Genomic DNA, 19645 nt, shown 5'->3' on the forward strand with positions numbered 1-19645 from the left:
GTTAGCTGCAGTTTTCTGTTCATATATAGAGTATTTTCTGGATTTTGCATTTTTGGTGTTTGAACACAATCATAGAAACATAGAGTGGTTTGGATTGGAAGGGACTTCAAAGTTCATCTGGTTCTAATACCCCTGCTTTGGGCAGGGGCACCTTCCACTAGACCATGTTGCTCAAAATCCATAATTTAGGTGATTTGAAGTCTCTCTGCTGTGAAAAAAGGAAACCTTTCTTCTCCTGTCTATCTTGATAAGAATTTGTTCATCTTTGTAACTTGAACAAATTTTACTAAAATTTGGATTAACTTGGGTTCTCTTGATTCAATGTTAGACCAGGATTAACTAGTTTTTATGTGTAGAATATATTAAGATACAAAAGACACAGAATTCTGAAAGGCTGCATATAAATACATGGTTAGAATAACAGTCTCAGCAGGATTCTTTAAGAATAAGCACTGTTAAAAAGCCATGTGAGAATGTAGATCCAAATTCTCAGAGTTAGGTAACATCTGGTGCCTGCTTTCCATTGGCACTGGAAGAATTATGTAAATAAAAAAAATTATGGATTTGGCTTATTCCATATTTCTTCTGATCCCAGTAAGTACTGTAAAAATAAGTAGTTTACTAAAAATAATATCTAAGAATTGAAACACATAGAACCTGTATGAATTGTTCATTTTGTAGCTGTTTTTCCTTTTAAATCCCTTTGAAATGGAGGAATATTTAAATATATCTACAGTAAGACTATAATTTCCTGAGCTCAGCTCAATAAATGATGGAAACTGGCTGCCTCAATTGGCACTCAGCTTCTGTGCTGCCAGAGGCTGGGTGTGCCAGCATGTTTGGATTAGCCTAGAAGGGGTAGTTGTGATTGAAGTTCTCAGGTGACAAGCAGAATAATATGAACCAAACAATCAACCTGAAATAAATAGTGACTTTTGGGCATGCTGTCCTTTCAGTGAGTATGGTCCATGAGCTGTCTGAACATAAGCTTACGTGCTTAACTGAAGTCTTACTTTAGCTTGAGCCTTTAACCTCAGCATTGAACCCTGAAAGATGTACTGTATGTCAGGTGAATAATCAAATTTTATAACAAATATACTGATGTTTTGAACTTCTTCCTTAATACAGATGACGAGGATGGTATGGACTGCATGGACAATGAGAGGCGGCCACATTTCCCCCAGTTTTCCTACTCTGCAAGTGGACGAGAATAACTTTTTTTTGTTCTGCTGCTTCACTGTCACCTTAGGTTTATCAGTGAAAATGAATCCTGAACATCACCACCAGTACTAGATACTACCATGATAGCAGGGGCACTTTCAGAGACCATTCCAAATTGAACAAGTTTCTTTCCCAAACCTACCTAAAAGCCGTTCTGGTTTTGCATGACATATGAGATTCTCTCTACTCCGCTCTCCTGCTGTTGCTGCTGCCCAGTCTCAGTATAATAGCAACATCAAGAAGTTACTAACAGTTTCTTTGAAGGTAGATGACTTGACTTCAGCATTGTACACTTTGTGAACAAGTAGTCATCTATTTTTCCTCACAGTGGAGGCTAAACAAAAGCCGTGTTGGTCCAGCTTATCTTCTTCAGAAGATGAATCAAAATTGTTATTAGTCTAAACAGACTAGGCGATAACATTTTCATGCATCTGTTTGTGCTGGTTAGAATGAGGAAATGTAGAGGTGGTGATGTACATATGCAAGGTTTCTGTTAGGCATATCATTACTTGAAGCAGGTCTCTGTCATTAACATCTGGATGGAATTTGTTTGGGAAATGTTTGAGAGAAGGACTTAAACTGTTGATATATATAAATATATATATATTATTTTTTAATTACTGTTGGATACTACAGAAGAAGCAGAACGGCTGGGCTCACCCAGTCTGCCACTTAGAACTTCCAGGTTCATGTGCAATCATGGAGAATCGAACATTATACATGCAAGAAATGAAGGCATAAAAGCAGCAGTTGAAGTTGTTCAAGGGGTTTTATAATTTGCACCAGATAACATCTTTTTCATGCTTTTCTCTTTCATGATATGCATCACCTCTGATGGCTGAAGAATGTAGACAGGCATAATGGTATTGCTTTTCACCAAAATGTGTGCACCAAGGTAAACAGGTGTTTGCCTTACTTGTTTTTATTTTGAGTTTGTGAATTAGCTTCCTCTCCGGGTGTTTAACTCCAAATATTCTTTTTTTCTGTTTTTTGTTTTTTGTTTTTGGTTATAGTGCGGTAGTATTTATTTTTAGAGATAAGGTTTGTATGTGTCATGTTTGCAAATGCTGCTACATCTTAGAACAGGCTTATAGCAGTTAATTTTGTAATATATGGAAGGACTGTACAAGCTGAAGGGAATAATGCACTTTTCTCCCATGTGGAAATTTTAACAAGGCTCTGAAATTGTACATACTGCTTAGAACCAGATTTTTGTGAATGAAATACTGTCTTTTAACAGTTTGGCAGTGGAGGTAGGGATTTCCAACCTCATGTGCCGAAGGGTTAAAAGTGAACAGACAAAAAAGCTACATCTTGTGCTCCATTTAGGATAAACATAAGAGCCTGACAGTGCAAGAGAAAATGTCTGTTCTATATGAAGGAATTGCATTTGAACGAGACCACAGTGATTACAAGAAAAGCACTTTATTTTAACAATTAAAATAGTAAATTTCTGGGATCAGCCGTTCTCAAGGAAGATTTGCCCTCAACCAAAAGAGTGCTGAAACCCAGCAGGTTATGTTTAAACGTGGTACCGGATTGACTGAATTTCAAAGATCACAACAAACACTCCACTGCTAGGGAAACGTCTTTCCATTTCCGAAGATCTGTGTCTAACAGAACATGTGCATAAATTTTAGCTTTGATCTTCAGCAATGATAATCTTAATAATAAACCCTTTGGTGCTAGGAGTTGGGGTGTGACGCAGCACAGTGACCGAGCGCACCCTTGCAGGCGACATCGGGAACCCCCGACTCCGTGGGATTATCATTGGAAGTATCTCTACGTTCAGCTCTTGTTAACTCCCACGAAGACTGTGATATTGCAGAATATTCCTGGTTGCGTTGTGTGAGTGAGTAGATGAGTCTGAGAAGAGAGATGTTCCTACACAGATGCCTTAGCCTCTTGATGTGGAAAGTTGAGTGCCCAAGCATGAAGCCCACTGCTGGCAGTGCATGTGCTGGGATGGTCAAGGGGTAGATGGGCATTTTAGCGCGGCAGCTAGAGATGCAGAGTAATTTAGACAATTTTTCATGTTTCGTGTTTTATCTTTAGTAATGGATGGATAATCAGATAGAAATATATCATGATGTATATTCTAACTGCATAGGATTTCATTATGTCACCCTGTAACACTAAAGACGTGTAGATGTTGTCCCTGTGCGGATAGAGGAGAGCAGCAAATGCGTTGCAGGTCTGTCCTGGACTGGTGGTGTAGAGGTGTCTACACTGACACAGTGAGCAAGTGACTGAAATAACCAAGTACTTAATAGACGGGCATTAATTAGTTCTCTGCAAAGGTCTTGTACTCACAGACTGAAACTATGGCGATTCAAAATCTGAGTTACATACCTGTGTTTTCTCCCCTAAGTTTTCAGCTTGTAATAGCAATAAGTTTCTTGGCACAGGGAACCTCCAGCCAGTGGCTGACTGGCTGTGGCTCTGGTCAGCAGCTCCTCGTGGCAGTGACACCCTGTGCTTTGCTCTCTGTTGCATAGCCAGGTAGTGCACGTATGCAGGAAGGGCCTGGCAGTGAACTATTTGAAAGCCTTTTAAGACATCACTTTGCATTGCATTGTCTGCCTTCTGAAATGTCAGTGGTCCAGTTTATGATGCAAAGAGTCAGCAGCCACTTTGTGCTGCCTAGGCCTGGGGGATTCTGTCTTACCGGTGTTAGAAAGAAGATGACAGAGAAATGGATAAGCAGTGCTGAGGGAAACTTTTGAAGCTCTTCTTTTGCTGTCTGCAGTTGTGGTTGGACTGGGACAGGAGGTGGTGGCTGGTTGTCTTGGTGAGCCTTTCGAGCACAGTACATTTCAGACCTTGACTCCAGCTTGTACTGACTTCCATGACATACAGTATGCCCTCTTGTACTGCAGCCATCTCAGAGGAAACAGGTCATTTCTGTTTGGATTTTGGCAGTTTTGCACACAGCTTCGCTTTCCACACTAATCCATCTTCCAGTACATTCCTGTTGCTTAAAGAACATTTATTCCAGTATTGTTTTACCTTTTTTTTCCATTTTTACTTGTGGCTTCTTAAAGCTGACTGTTCTTGCAGGGGCCATGTGCTTCTCCTAGAGTACAAAAGTAAGGTCTTTCCTTACTAACTGCAGGGTCTATATATTACACCTCAATGTACACACTTTGCTGCTACTGTTTGTACTGTCTACAGTAGAATTTCCTTATCTTGCTCCTGGTAGTGCATTACAGGCAAGCATGAAATGTAAAGTATTTATTTAAATAAAAACCTCTAAATTGGTAATTGAATTACCTCCCTGTAGCTTTAGAGTTTGTGACATTTCTTGACCTTGCTAGTTCTTTCATTAGATCCATGCAAGATCTAGTCATATGGTTAAGGATATTAAGCAGACACGACTACAAACCCAAGAAACCGTATTACTGTTGGTCATACTTAAACTGTTTATTTCCTTAAGTATATGACCCACAAGGATGTGAAATAACTACAAGAAACTGTTTTTGTACACTGTACATCCTTAGTATTTTTACACGTATATGATAGGGATGCACATTATTTTCCTTCGTACAGACAGCTTAAATAAAGCACTATGTCAATCTGCTACTTCTGTGTTTTTTAATGCTAATTTGTTCTGGAGGATTGTAAATATATATATATGTTCAAGCTTGCCACAGAGGACGTATTTTTTTATATCTGCACATTACTATTAAATATCTTAGAGGATAAAATTCTTAAGTTGTTCTGTGTCAGAGAAAGAAAAATGGAAATGAGAAGGCTATATTGCAGATTACAAAAGATTTCTCAAATTTTGGGTTAAATATTTACTTCATATTTTAAAGTAATTTTATATAGGTTAGATGTTTCAATCCTGAAATGCACAAAGAATTTACTTAATTTCTTCTTACAAGAAAATGTACATCATTATTTTTTTATCACTGTATATATAATGATCTGTGCATGTTTAGTTACAAGTTTTATTTGCTGTGAGGTCCTAGTGATAACTGTAACTCGCTGTGACATATTTCAGATACTGGGTGAACAGTTTCAGCTTGTAAATGATTAAGTTACAGTATTGTTAAAAAAAAAAAAAAGTTTTTATGACTAAGCAAAATGTATCTGTGCTTTGGACCGAGGCTGTTTCCATACAGGTGGCTCCTGTTAACTCTATGAGATGTATGTCACTTACAAAAGTAAATTTGGGTTATACTTTTGAAGATAAGCTCCTATCAGAACATCCACCATTTAAGTGATTTTCAGCTGATTAAATTCTTGGCCTCATATCCCACAGCAAGGTGATGTTTGGGCAAGGAGAGGGGAAAAAAGGGAAGGTGGGATTTGCAGGGCACTGCAGAATGGGACTCTTTGAAGCCCATAGGCTGGTCCAGGGCCATTTGATCCAGCCAATCTAGAGGGCTGAGTGTCCTTAAAGCAGTGGGTCTTCTGGGTTTTCTGATGGGTTTTCTGTTCTTTGATGTGAATGCTTCTCAGGAATAGAGGTGCTTCATCCAGGTCTCAGGTTTTTTCTTTTTTTTTTACTTCCTCCACCTTGTAATAGGAAAGGGCATCAGTTAGTTCAGTGATAGCAGGATGTCAGTGACCAGGACAAAACTGGAGTGACAGGACGATGTGGTCAGTCTGCATCCCATGTTTGTGGAATCACGCTCTGTGTGCTGACCTGGATTTGATCATTGGGTCTGATACCCATGAAAGTGTAAACTTTGTAAAACCAACTATTTAGTGCTTAAGGAGAAGCAGGGGAAGGTAGGGAGGGATACAGACAGGTAGGCCTGGTGCTGTAATGACTTACTAATTGCTACAAAGTAGAGTAACTGCTGCAAGTGAAGTTATTCCTTGTAGACTCCCCGCAACACAATAGTTGCACCTATGCCTGGGATGAGTACTTCGAGCTATATATACTGGCAGCCCAGGACCCTTTGTTGAAATCAGACTTGTACATACACGTGGCAGTGGGGGACCCTGCATGTGGCCACCAGAAGCCACCTGTAGGTGAGGCAAGTCCAGAAAGGTTGAGGGTCCTGCTGTGCTCCAGGGTCTCAGTGAAGCCTAAGTGCCAGGAATAGGTGCCCGAGTTCCTTTCATGCATAGCCTATAGGCACTGTCTCCTATTTCAACACAGATTAATGCTGAGGAATAAAAAAAAAATAAAATGAAAGTTTGCGTTTTCCTACATTTATAAATGTATATTCTTAACTGTGTAAGCATCTATAAAGTAGTGACACTTAAAAAGCTGTCAGCCTGATTACTGTGAAAAATCCCAAGTTTGAGTAGAGAGGGCTTTCCTTCAGCAGCCTTTCTTCTCCCTAAAGACCTGAGGCCTTTCTCAGCATGCTCAGTGTCATATCCGTGAAGCTGTTCAGGGAGGTGATCAGATGTGTTTGGCAGTTTTATATGGCAGGAAATTGAAATAGGGAGGAAAAAATCACTTTGATGTTAGGGCTGTACCACTAATAATTCTTAAAATATAAGGGAAGGAAGGATTGTGTTCCACACCCAATGGTAATTTATTGCATGTGTTGTTACTATTTTTTTGTTATGTTTTCTGTGTTCATTCTGGCTGAAGTAGCTTTATTGCTGGGGAACTGTTCTTTGTGCTTTTTTCACCCCCTTTACCAACTACATTGAAAAAAATAGATATAGAAACTTTTCTCTTGTGTGTAGCTTATCCAACACTAGATAGGCAAAATATTCAGATAAATTCTTTCTCAAACAGTTCAGTATTTGAAAAGTAACCTTGAAAAACATGAGTACACAGTTAACCAGAAAAAAAGCCCTCCACCTGTACCCTCCAAATGTTCTGAGTTCAATAATTTGAAGCCAAGCTCAGCTGGTGCCCAGAATACGTGCTGGTGGAAAAGTCCAGTTTCACCACCTCAGTATGGAGCCCAGCACCTCTTGTAATGGCTCCTCTGTAATAACCAAGGGCTCCTTTCTCTTAAAGGCCTTGTTCAGTGAATGTTTTACAGGGGAACCTGACCCATGGAAATTCCTCCACATTAGGTGGAATATTTCTCAATCTTCTTACGCTTTTCTGGTTAGTAAGTAGTTGCTGGGGCTCTCACTTTTTATATAAAAGTGACAAAAATCCTGTTGAATATCAAGTTCCCAGGTATATTCTGGTACTGAGTTTCTAAAAAGGAGGGGAGTGTACATGTGCAGCACTTGCAAACAGCCCCCTTCTCCCTCCTCACCCTGCACATGCTTTCCCTTGAATTCAGAAGGACAGAACAAGGAACCTAGAGATTCTATTATGTTTATTGATATTTCAGTCTGTAAATAATATAGACATGTATGTTCAAATACGAAAATAGATAAAAACATTTTATATAAATTGTACAAATTACTGACATCCACACCATGTAATAGCTGTTAAAACTGGCTTGCAAGCCTGGTCTTTTCAGAAAAGTCTCAGCTGTTGTCCTAGAAAGTTTGGTAGGCAGGTAAGGCTTCAAAATATTTGTGATTCTGTAGTTAAAACCAAATAGAAACCAGCTGAAATTAACTAGCAAGTGTGCCTGTTTTCTGCAGAGGTGTCTTTGGGTGAGCCTCAGACAAGTTTCAGCCAGGTGCGGAGCAGACCTGAAAGATAAAAGGAAGAGATGGGTAGTCTGTATGGCAGTGCCTGTGTTTCTCATTTGTGTCACGTCAACCTGCAGGCAAGATCTTAGAAGAGAAATAAAATCCAGTTAAGGCTGCAGTAAGGCAGAGTAAACAAGTACAGTTTCAAAGCCTGCACTTCCTGTGGGCCTGCTGTCCTCACTCTTTCTAAGCTCAGAAGTCTTACAGGTAGCAAGAACAAGAGATATCTGATTTCTGATAAACAGGATCTCCATGAGCTTTTGACATGGCTCCTGTTTAGCAGTAAATAAGTGAGCTTTTGTTTTGGGTCACGTCTAAGATCCTGCCCCTTCTCCCTTCCAAGAAGAAGATGGCAGGGTTTTGCCAGAGGGTGTTTACTATACAGTGTTCAGTGTGTGTCTGGTGTGGGCAGCTGTAGCAAAACAGGAAACTGTTGCCTTGGTGCCTGTAGGAAACCTCTGGTGGGAAGGCTAATTTGCAGTTTTGAAGATCTTGCATAGCTGTTTGTGCTTCCTCGGTAGCACTTAAGGACTGAATTGAGCAAGACATCAAACTATTGGAGCTGGGGGAGCTACCTCGAATTAAGCCACTGCAGTGCTAAAAACTGAATTTAAGAGATGTACATGACCTCAGAAATAAAAATAAACTTTCTACTTTGGCTGGTTTTGCATTAGAAGACTGAAGGGTTTTGTTTTTTTTCCTCCCCCCCCTTGGTTGATTAGGGTGAATTAAAGAAAATTTATGAAGCTGCAGCTCATTAAAGAATTAAAAACAGTAATATGGTATTTTTTCCCCCCAAAATACATGCACCAAAACCAACTACTATGGTTGTGTCTGCAACCAGTGCAAGGAACTATGGCAATGGAAATCCTTGGGGCTTTAATTCCATGTCAGTGCCTGGCTAGTGACAACCAGAGGAAACCTACTCTGTGCTGCAGGGACCCCCATTAGAGTATGGGCAGAAGCTTAAAAGGACCTCAAACACTCAACTCTTGAAGAGGTCTCTTGGAAATTTCTGTTGTGGGTGTCTTTCCCCACCACAGCTACCCAGCGTTAATGCTTTGTGAGATGCAGAACCTCAGCCTGATTGACAAAGTGGGAAAACCTCCTCCTGACTCCAGCCTGGCCTGAACATCTTCACAAAGCAAGCACCAATCCTGTCAGAGTCTCTGTACCCCACTGTCCAAGGGCCCAAGTATTAAAGCTGTCATTTAGGATGTGCTATTCTCTAACAAAATGGGCACAACTGTCACTGTCGCATTCAGGTTATTCGTAAACAAGTTGTTACTGGACTGTCAGGGGTAGGGTTCTTTCCAGTCTGAGTTTCTTCTCCTCCCAATAATATTTTGGTTTTCAGTGCACAGAACTCTGCAGCATACAGTGCTCAGGCTCCTCTGGGCACTCCCTCCTTATCTCAGTGGCATCTGCTTTAAGGGTGGTAAGGTATTGGATGTACAAGTTGGAAGGGTCTAAGGATTGGAACCACAGATGCCTGACTGATTTATTTTATTGCCGCCAGCTATATTGGGAGGAGCAACTGACTTCCTGTTTGATTAGAAAGCACTCAAGTGACTTCAATGCCTCCATCCTCCATTGCATGCCTGTTAAACTCAAGGTGGAACTCTCAGGAGGGCCAGGCTTAACTCCTCAGCTGGTGCCCAGCTTTGTCCAGTAGCCAGACACTGGACAGGATGTACAGAACTCCCACACCTGCAGATTCGCAAACACTGAGGAGCTGAATAGTTGAAGCCTCATGTCAGGGCAGTCAGACATCAAACAGAGGTCTATCTTTATCCCTTCCTGTCATAGTTTAACTTGCATCACTTCTGATTAAACTCCATCCAAGCAGAAGTGAAGATTTTCATCTGCTTAAAAAACCCCACAACAACATCAACCAACCATCATCTGTGGAACATCACTGGCTGTTACTAACACCTGGCAGAGGCACCATTTTTGTACATTAAGACTACACTAAAACAAAAGTTCTCTTCCAATAACCAAAGCAATCTTCAGGTCTCCTGAGGTTGAGGGCCATGTAAGGATCATCTTGAATCACTTTTGACAGCAGAGATGGATGGGCTACCTGTTTGCTGGAAATAAGGCTCCCCCTTCTGTAATATATAATAAAAAATAAAAAGCAAACATGGCACTTGGGAGCACTTTTGCATTAACTGCTGGGACCTCACTGAAAATTCGTGCTGACACAAGAAAGGAAAGAAAACCCCTGCTCCGGAACAGCTGTAATTCTGACAGTGCCTCCCACTGAGCAGCTGGGGCGAGGACGGGAACACAGGCACGGGTGAGTTTACTTTAACTTCCTTTTAGAAGAAGGGTGATCAGCTCACAGACACGCTCACTGTGACAAAGACATCTGTAAGGAGGGAGGAGAGAGCTTTAGTGGATCAGCCATACGGAGAGCACAGGGAGAGTGCAAGTTCCTGGCCAGGGAAGGGCTGGCTTGCAGGAGGAGATCTTCATGGGGAAGTCAGAGCAGCAGCACAGGATGACAGCCCTTGCTGGAAGTAATCCTCAAGGTCCAAATCCTATCCGTCTGTGCTCTCTCTGGCTCAGCTGGCCAGCAACCCCTTCTGGCAGCCGAGGTCTGTGAGGGGATTATCCACCAGGACAAACACTTATTTTTGTCAAACTGATGGACACCAAGGCAGATCTTGCAAGAGAGAGGCATCCCAGCCCTCACAAATACACTCGTGCCTGGTGGGGGTTGCTGAGGTTTCCAGAAATCTCTGTTTAGATGTTTGTTTGCTTTCTGCACATATTTATTTAGTATTCTGTATTTCATAACTATGTAGGAGGGAAATTAAATCTCTCTTATCCTTCTGCCTTAGAGTGAGTTCCAATATACAAGAGACTTTCAGAGGTAGAAATTCCAAACCTGAATGTTCTAAAAACTTTCAAAATGAAAGGTGTAAATTCCATAATTAAAATTTTATTACCTTTACAAGGTCATGAATATGCTCATGTGGCCTGTAAAGGAATGCAGCATTACAGCAGGATCAGGTACTTCTTTTAAGAATTCTTTTCCTTCACTTTAAACCCCTGAATTTTCCTTACAGTGTCAAATGAGTTTTCCAAGAAAAACAGGCTCTCAACACACCAGCATGTAGCTGAATTTAAAGACATTCTTTTCCTTTCTGCTGTCTTTCCCCCATACAACAAACATGTAACATTAGAAATAAAAACTGCAGTGGAAGTAACCTGACTTCTGAAAAGCTCAGGGCTTGTTAGGGTTTGTTGACTAGGTCAGCTAGATTCAAGTAAATGATGCAATTTTAAATTCTTTAAATTTTCAAAATTTAGTAACTCTTACAAGGCAGTAGGAACAGCTATAACTATGTTACACTACTGTAACTCAGACAGCACAGCTCCAAATACAAATATTTAGATAATGTTTCTTTCAATGTGACACTAACTGTTATGATTTATTCCAAAACCAATTGCAGCCTTTCTGAAGAGATAAGGATGACTCAAGCTTCCTCAGACAGAAAACACTGGAAGCAAGCATTCCAAATCCAAAGGCAAACACCTAGTGACTATCCAGACAAAAAGTGCCTGGGTTAAATCTGAGATGTTCCAGAAGTTCCCCCCATAGCTAAGAGCTGTACATCCCCCTTTCCCTTCAGCTTACATATTTAAGTTTTTTTTTTCTTTTTAATTCTGTTAGGTAAACTTGTCTTTGCTATGAAGTGCTTGTCCTTAAATTTTTAAGTGCTTAAAGAAGAAAAAATCAAAGTACAAAAAGCTTCAATAGTTTCAAACCCAAAAATGTTTCAAACACTTCCTTCTTCCTTTTGTCTTTAAGTGTTTGCCAGATTCAACTCACATCTGCAAATAGTTTTAGTCATGCTCTCCTTTCCTCTCCCCCCCACTCTATATATAGGATATAGAAAAAAAATACCTACTTCTTCTCATTTCTCTTTATCCATCCTGGTTTTTACTTCATTCCATCTGTGTCCTGTTTGAGATCTGCATCCCATTTCTTTTCCTGAAATATGCAACTGCAGTTACTAGCGGTTTATGTTCTAAGATACAATAGCACATTTTGGTTAGTGTATTTTACAGTATCTTTAAAAGATTAGGTTATGGTTGGTTGCTTCCACCTCCCCCCCACCAAAAGAACCTCCAAAAACTTGGTTAATTATAAATAAGAACTGTTGGACAATACAGTAAAATGTGGAATATGAGGTTACTTTAACCTTTGATCAACACTGACTCCACAATTGTTTGGTTTTAGTATTTATTTCTATACTAACTACAGGCATCTTTCTGCAAAGAGCTTCCATTTATGGTGAACTGTTCTTCAGCTTCCTTAAAACAATTGTCTGATATTCCAAGCAGCTATTTTGGGCTGAATTCCAGTTCCCAGAGAACCACCATTGCTTTAAATAGCTGCAAATAGATTTTTAGGGCTCATTTTGTAATAACTTTTATTCTTCTTTTCTGAGTGTTCTCAAAAAGTGTCCTCTGGAGCACAACTAACCTGTAATGAACATAAAGAATGCAGCTTTTGCCAGTCAAATCTCGATAGAAGTGTAGTATTTGAATGATTTTTTTTTTTCTCTTTTGTATCATTTTTGTACTTTTGCCCAACTCCATAAAAACACAATCACTTCCAGATAAAATAGATTATGATTGGGGCTTAACAAAGTATGGATTTTATTCTCTTAGGTTAAACATTTACTAACTTCTACACGTAAAAAGCCTACAAAAATGGTATGTTTTAAGTACTTTAAAGTTCTAAGCCAATTCATGTTCTGTTTACTGCTAGGTGTGCTACTAGACTAAATTTCCTACACTGAATGTCCTTTGTTACTATGTTCAGAGAACCCCAGCTATCCTGGGCAAACTCACAAGTTTGAAAGTTAGAAAGCATTGTAATTTCCTTTGTGACTGAGTAAATACACTAATTCAACCTTGAGTTTGATTATCTGATAGTTTTACTGAAAACCTCATTCTGTGCTTCTTAGTTCTATTCCTTTTTCTGAAAAAAAGTGAAAGAAGGACAAAGAAAAAACCCAGCCTCGCAGTCTTTTCCCTCATTTCCAGAGCACTTACTGGCCGAAGAACAGCGGCCAAAACAAAAAAAGCCAGAACAGCCCATAAGAAGCCACAGTCTCCTAGGGACCACTGGAAGCAACAATCAGACCTGCTGGAGAAGCAGTGCTGTCAATAGTCCCCAGGCCAGATTGATTGTACATTCACCATTTCATATTTGTGTGCATGAATCACAGAATATCTTGAGTTGAAAGAGACACACTGGGATCATCAAGGCTCAACTAGTGGCTCTGCACAGGAAATCTCAAAAGTCTCACCATGAGTGGTCACTGAGCAGCAAAAAGATAAATTACTTCAAAAAAAGATGACAAAAAAAAAATCACAAAGTGACAGAAGGACTTTAGTGTGACAAATGGCAGCAAAACCTCTAAGCAATTATGAACATCAAGTTACTGTTTAAACATTAATGATATTAAAGAAAAGATTTCCCTTTTCTCTGAAAAAGCAACACAAAAATCTTCAGATGAGAAAGCTAGAAACTTCTGCTTTTTTATTGTCAGTTCAAAATACTTTTTTCATTTAGTTTAGATTTAAGTGAGAGTCAGGTTCTGCTACCTGTCTCTTTCCAACTGCATGAATTTTTATTTATTGTTTATAAGGTAATGCTGTATTTAAAAGAACAGCAACAAAATACAGCAGTTGAAATCAGACTGCTGGCAGATTTCTCTGCTAAAGCTGCAGAATATTCCCCCCAGACTTTCTTTTCTTTTGGCACAGTACCTGTGTTCGCAGAAACTGCACTTCTTCTGCAAGCAGGTGCTTCTCTTTGAAGAGCTGATTCTGTTTGTTGAGCAACTCCACTAACTGCTGGGCAGTGACCTGGCAGTGCTTATCAAGCTGCTGTAACCTGGAAAAGAAATAGATAAAAGGGTTGCAGAACATCTGAAGTTGGAGTTCACAGAAGAAGCTTTGATGTTTGCACTGGTGCTCACAGTGCCCAGAGTCCAGAGTTCGGGTTGGACTGCAACTAAAGTATTACTCCTAGAATGCGCATTAAATGTATTTTCACACTTTAAATTAGCACTTTTAAAGCTTTTCACTTTTAATTTAGAACCTTTATGAGGACATGACAGCAAATCTGCTTTGCTGTGACATCAGTAAGGACTGCAGGCCTGCATCCTGACACCTGTAGCTAAGCAAGCTGCACACTCTGTAGCTGCTTCAGTAACTGTCTTCTTGAAACACACACTGTAGCCCAGATTATAAAACCAAATACCCAAATTCCCTGACAAACTGGACCTGAAGTGACAAAAACTTCTGTTTTCTGTCCACTGCTCTTTGCAAGCTGGTCAATGTCCAAAACTCATTACAGAACATAGCACTTATTTCAAGTAAGCTTAGTGTTAATTAAGCATGTCAGCATAGATCCTTTAATAGTGTAACAGGGATTCCTGGGGAAAAGATTTAAAGAGCCCATCATTCCAAAGCTCCTCCTCATCAGGGGCTGCAAAACAGAGGGAAAAAACTGGCAGGTAACAGAAGAAACATGCAGAGGCCTTCTGCTTACACTGGATGAACAAGTGCCTGAGTTAGGAAAACAGTGCTGTACGACAGGTCAACTGCGTATCTATTTCTTTAATCAAGAAAGCAGGTATCACTTGTTACTTCTCCAGTGACTGTTTATTAGTCCTGGCATCCAGTCAGAAGTCATTTCCAACTCATGTGGTTTTTACATCAGAACAGTATTTTTAGTAGATAATCACAGGTGGTCCATGCAAATTTCAAAAATACTACTGGACACAAGACCTAGTGTGTTGTATTGTGAAGCTCTATGTTCTTTCAAATAAACTGCTGTAAATAGAAAAGTCTTTAATCATGGAAATGCTCAATTACACTTTTCTGCTTGCAACTTTACCACCCAGTGTTATATTTAAACTGTCTTTTTGAGCAGAGGGAGAAAGATGACATAGGCACTGAGCTGAGTTTGACTAGCAGGCCACAACTTTTACCTTTATCATCTGTACCTCCAGCACTTGCCTACAGGTTTAATAACACTCGAATCTAAAATTCTGGGCAACAATGAATGAAAAGGGTGCAGTTCTAGTCAGTGCAAATCTGGATTGTCAGTTCCTAAATTCTGCCTGCCAGTCTGTACTCCCAAAACTGCTGCCAAGCTGGCCCTTGGTCCGCACACTGGGACTCCCAGCCTATTTCGGTGTGTTTAGCTCCTGAGGACAGGCTCTGGGCCCTCTCACAGTATCTGCTATTACATGTGACATGTGCAGCACAGCCACACATTCCCATATGCATTGTATCTGGCCTGCCTGCTGATCTCGTAAATGATTCAAGATGAGAAATGAACAGCTCCACCCACGTTCACTGTACTTCCCATATGTTACAACTGCACATCGATGCCTGCCATCATTTTTACAACTGGGTGACAGAACCTTCTGCACATTTTGCTAATACGAGTCAGGGAGGTTGCACAGTCGCCACGTTCATTCTGGCAACACCACCTACCAGACAAATTTACTGCATCCTGAGCATCTGAGTGACCACTGTGTCCTCACCCCTCCTGTCTAAACAAGATAATTTTTCCACCAAAGTGCAAGATCTGTCCAGTTGGGATGGCATGCAGCTGCTCCCCTTTGGCCTGGTCATGTTGAAGGACAGGGACTGACTCCATGCTCTATCATGTTACTTCAAGGCACAAGGTGAAAACGTAGCTCTTGAACCATGTTATGTTTGGATTATCCACAGGAGTAGGACATACCCAGCTGGCACTAAGGAGAAAGCTCCTAGCCACTAGTGAAAAGAATACCCTTCAAATAATTTCCCATTAACCACTTTAAACCAAAATCCCTATTTCTACAAGGAGGCAAGAAAGAAAGGGTTTTATGGGATGAGTGGTTCCACAGAAGAACACAACCAAGGCATCACAAGTTGCAATGAAAGCTTCAAGGTAAATGTTTTTTTCTTAGTCTCAGTACTTGGAACTCATAGGCAGCTTTATGTTAGAATGGCTCCAACCTACCTTGCTTTTTTCGTGCAGTTAGAACATGCAGAAGACTTCACACGACAGTGAAATTTGGATCTGAGACTAGGCTATACTTCAGGCTGTCCAGAAATGAGTTGAAACATCTAACACAGAGCAGAGCTTTGGCACTAAGGTGAATTCCACCTGCAGAATAAACTTCCATTGCAACCAACACCACGAAGCTGTACTAGCACCTACCATGTGTGGCCTACAGATAAAAACAAAAGCTGCTTTATTTTCTATTGTGACACATTGCTAAACCAGGGGCACCCACAGGACTCTGGCTTCAAGTTCCCTGCCCTGGGGGACTCAGGCCCACTAATCCATAGGCAATCCACAATGAAGGTAAAAGCTGATATAACCTGTCAGCCCTCCCCTGGGTTTTAATGTTGATTTGAATGAAATTAATATGCAAAGATCTGTAGGCAGTACCCATTTACCCTGCAGTGGGTATCAGTCAGTCCTTGACATAGTAGAGGCAGTAAAAGATTATACACTCTGCTAGCATAGTCAGGGTACTGGTTTAAAATGTTTTCACTTTACTCCAACGAGCTGGATTTGCTGAAGTGGCGTGATTGGATTGCAGCAACCTGCAGCAGCTAAATCACCAAATCCAATAATCATGCTGCATTTACTGGCACACATCTTAATTAGGTTTTAATACAAGTAATCTGATAACTACTTCTGGCCAGCCAGAGTGGAGCTGTCAGTGCTGAAAGGGCTGTTGTTGAGTAGCTCAGCCAGCGCTCTGCCGTGGCTGCCTCCCTGCTGCCCCTGCTGAAGCCCCCCATCTGCCAGTTGCCATGGCAACACAGGCCAGCCCATCACCCCACCAGTGGGTGCCACAACCCTCAGGCACCCCATGGCAAGGGCTGGAGCACTAGCCACTCAGGGGGGCCACTAGCCATCCAGGGGGGCCACTAGCACTAGGGCCACATCTCTGTGGGTGAGGGGGTGCTGAGCCTGGCTCCTGCTGCCCCCCAAAATGACCAAAACCCAACACCATGAGCATACATCACTGGGCAGCAAACTGCCTTTAAAATGCATTTGTCCTGTCAGGGCAAGAGTGTCAAGCTATGAGTTTCTAAGGTTGCTCTTGCATTGTTTGTTTGCCTGTGGGGGATAGAAGGATTCTATCCTGGTTCTGAGTGGGAAAACCAAAGACCACGTTGGAGACCTCTGCCATGCTGCAAAGATGCAGCTGAAGGGTGATCACTATGGTGATCACACTTAGTTCCCGACACAGGTAGGTCAGGCGCTATCTAAGGTCACCTTCTGCTGAATGCATACCACTGATCAGACTTGCTTTGCCTATATGATGATCTTGGTGCCAGACTTGCTGCCACCGAAGAGTTAAGATGTATGGCTGGTGCTCATGGTGAGCTTGTTCCTGCAGCCACAACTGCCCCAGCTGCTGTCACTCCCCACTCTTTTCATGGGCATAGTAGGAGAGGTCTCTTCTGCTTTCTTTCCACCTCAACTCTGCTACATTTCTGTCTTCCCTTTTCATAGGAAGTGATATTGTTTTCATTAAGGCAGAAAAATTTGTGTTAACTACCTGTTTGTATCTTGAATCAGCTTTGTGAACAACTACGAGATTGACAACATTGTTGTCCAGTTCTGAGCCCCTCAGTTTAGGAAGGACACACCTTGAGTACTGTGTCCAGTACTCCTGTACAATAAAATTAGTACTCATGTGAGAAACTTGCACCTTCACTGTGGTTTACAGCACTAATACATTTGGACAGTAAATTTTGAGGTAAAAAAAGTAGAGTCTATGAATTTAGAAAGGCAAACAAAGTAAATTAAAACCCGAAGTTTCACTAATGTCCTATATTACTGTTTACTTAAGATCTTGACCCATAGATCAGTGCCTTGAAACAACCTTAAGTGATAAGCATCTCAGAGAAGCCCCCACATGCTCCCAAAATTTAGACAGGAATATCTATACGTACAACCTATCCTTTAACTGAATTGCATTCTCCCATCTGGCTTCAGAAGCAAAACACTATGATGCACCTTTTTCATGTTAATGAAATTAAAAAAGCATAAGAGGAAAAACACACAGACCAAAAAGCCACCCTGTAACAGTGAGTAGAAACTAAGGGTAGTGAATAAGCCTCCTCATTTCTGTCACACTGAAAGCCCTGAATTCTAAAAGAACACAGAGAGACAGATCAGGGCATGTTTTAAAAAGTTTCCATGGATTTTCCCACCCTCTGGAATCCCTATCAGACTTCTGTTGCCACAAAAAGGCCAAGACTGTCATTTGCTCAGGCAGAGCAGATCTACACCACTTCTTGCTTAGTAAGGTAAGCACCTGCCCACGCTACAGGCAGAACAAACCCATTCAACTGATGTTAACAGATGGTAACTAGAACTTAATATCCCTTGCACAGTTTGGAATTGGACACCTAAGAAGCAAATGTCCACATTTCACCATGAACCCCTTGACCCAGGTGGCTTTGTATCACTCAATCTTCTTTTTTTTTTTTATTTTAAATTTAAATTTATATCTATAGCTGGTATTAACATCTAAATTCCCTTTTACTAAAGACACTCTAAAATTTTCCACTTACTTTTAAGTTGTCTATAATATATCATCGCCAATAAGATATCAATGCTCACATGCTATGAAAACACTTACAAATAGGGTTTAATTAAAAGTTTACATAGGAGCTTCCCCTTTGTTTCAGATGTCACCACTGACTATTCAAATATGACTTCCACAGCTGGTCCACCAGGTTAAACAAATAGATCATGTAGGAAACCTGAGCCTGGATCTATTCCTGGGCTTCTAATAGCTCATTTCTAACATGCTGGAGAGAACATTATCAGCCTGCTCTTCAGTAGGGGGGTGTAGCAGCTGGGCTTCTTTGCTGCTGTGATGGCCACTTTTAGCCCTACTGGGTTTTGACAGGAAGGAAACAATGGATGAGAGTGTACAGCAGGCTGGAAAAGATATGGGTGAAAGCTTCACTAATGACTATTTGTGTCTGTATCCCCTGGCTGAAGATGAGGCTTTTCCTCCTTTAAAGGAATACAAAATAATAAGAACTTTGATAGGGATATGAACCCTGGATGAGGTTTGCTCTAGAGAAGAAATAGTTCTGGTTACTATTTTATGCTTTTAGTTGACAAGTATGAAGTAAAACAATTCTCCAGATCATTCAGGCTAGTAATTTAGAATGCTGTAAAGTACCTTAGGAAAAAAAAAAAAAAAAAAAAAAAGGGAGGCAGGGCTTGAAGCAGACAATATTACAGAAATATTTTGAATTGTACAGACTCTACATTTTTTTTTGTTTTTTTAAAGATGTTCACCTCTCTGATTTTGTTATGTGCCAGACAGAACAGATTTTGCACAGTTTCTCAGTCATATCCCACTAAGGTTTCAAAAGTAGTCTCCTCATGTTTATAAGATAAGTATTTGTATTACTGAAATAATTTTCCTGTGCTTGTATCAGTAGTTACAACAATTTTTGTGGCTGGTTTACTTTTATATAAATGTGTGCAAAATTTCCCCTACTGCTAACTCCAATTCCTCTTATTTTATTACCAGACAAACCTGAACCTGTACAAACTGCTAGCTGGTGTCCACATAAAGCAATCACTGGATTTATTCAAGCTGGAGACATTGAGAATTTTTAATGAAATTTGCCCAATCTGAACTCTTTTCTTCACAAATACTTTGCCTTTAAAAAGAAATTCCCAGCATGAACCTCATCAGAAGCGACATGTAACAGACAGTACATGTGGTGTCTGGGCAGGCAGCAGAGAATTGAAAAAGAAGTCTTCACT

The 19645-nt window shown here is 40.6% G+C and overlaps 2 protein-coding genes across 9 annotated transcripts in view; one reads left to right on the plus strand and one right to left on the minus strand.

The window, feature by feature from the left end:
* Positions 1–4803, plus strand: part of AKT3 (AKT serine/threonine kinase 3) — a 149852-nt gene extending 145049 nt beyond the window's left edge. Inside the window, exon 14 of the mRNA XM_086878243.1 lies at positions 1129–4803. Within this exon, the coding sequence (XP_086734369.1) occupies positions 1129–1214 (86 nt within the window). The 3' untranslated portion in view covers positions 1215–4803. The remainder of the gene's footprint in view (positions 1–1128) is intronic.
* A 2652-nt stretch (positions 4804–7455) lies between these two features.
* Positions 7456–19645, minus strand: part of SDCCAG8 (SHH signaling and ciliogenesis regulator SDCCAG8) — a 104431-nt gene continuing 92241 nt past the window's right edge. For all 8 annotated transcript variants that reach the window (XM_086878235.1, XM_086878237.1, XM_086878234.1 and 5 more), the window contains 3 exons: positions 13591–13717; positions 11718–11800; positions 7456–7797 (listed from right to left, as the gene is read on the minus strand). In XM_086878235.1, coding sequence (XP_086734361.1) covers positions 11750–11800; positions 13591–13717 — 178 coding nt within the window. In that variant the 3' untranslated portion in view covers positions 7456–7797; positions 11718–11749. The remainder of the gene's footprint in view (positions 7798–11717; positions 11801–13590; positions 13718–19645) is intronic.

This window comes from Cyanistes caeruleus, chromosome 2, assembly GCF_971803275.1.
Source record: "Cyanistes caeruleus chromosome 2, bCyaCae1.hap1.1, whole genome shotgun sequence".
Taxonomy (NCBI): domain Eukaryota; kingdom Metazoa; phylum Chordata; class Aves; order Passeriformes; family Paridae; genus Cyanistes; species Cyanistes caeruleus.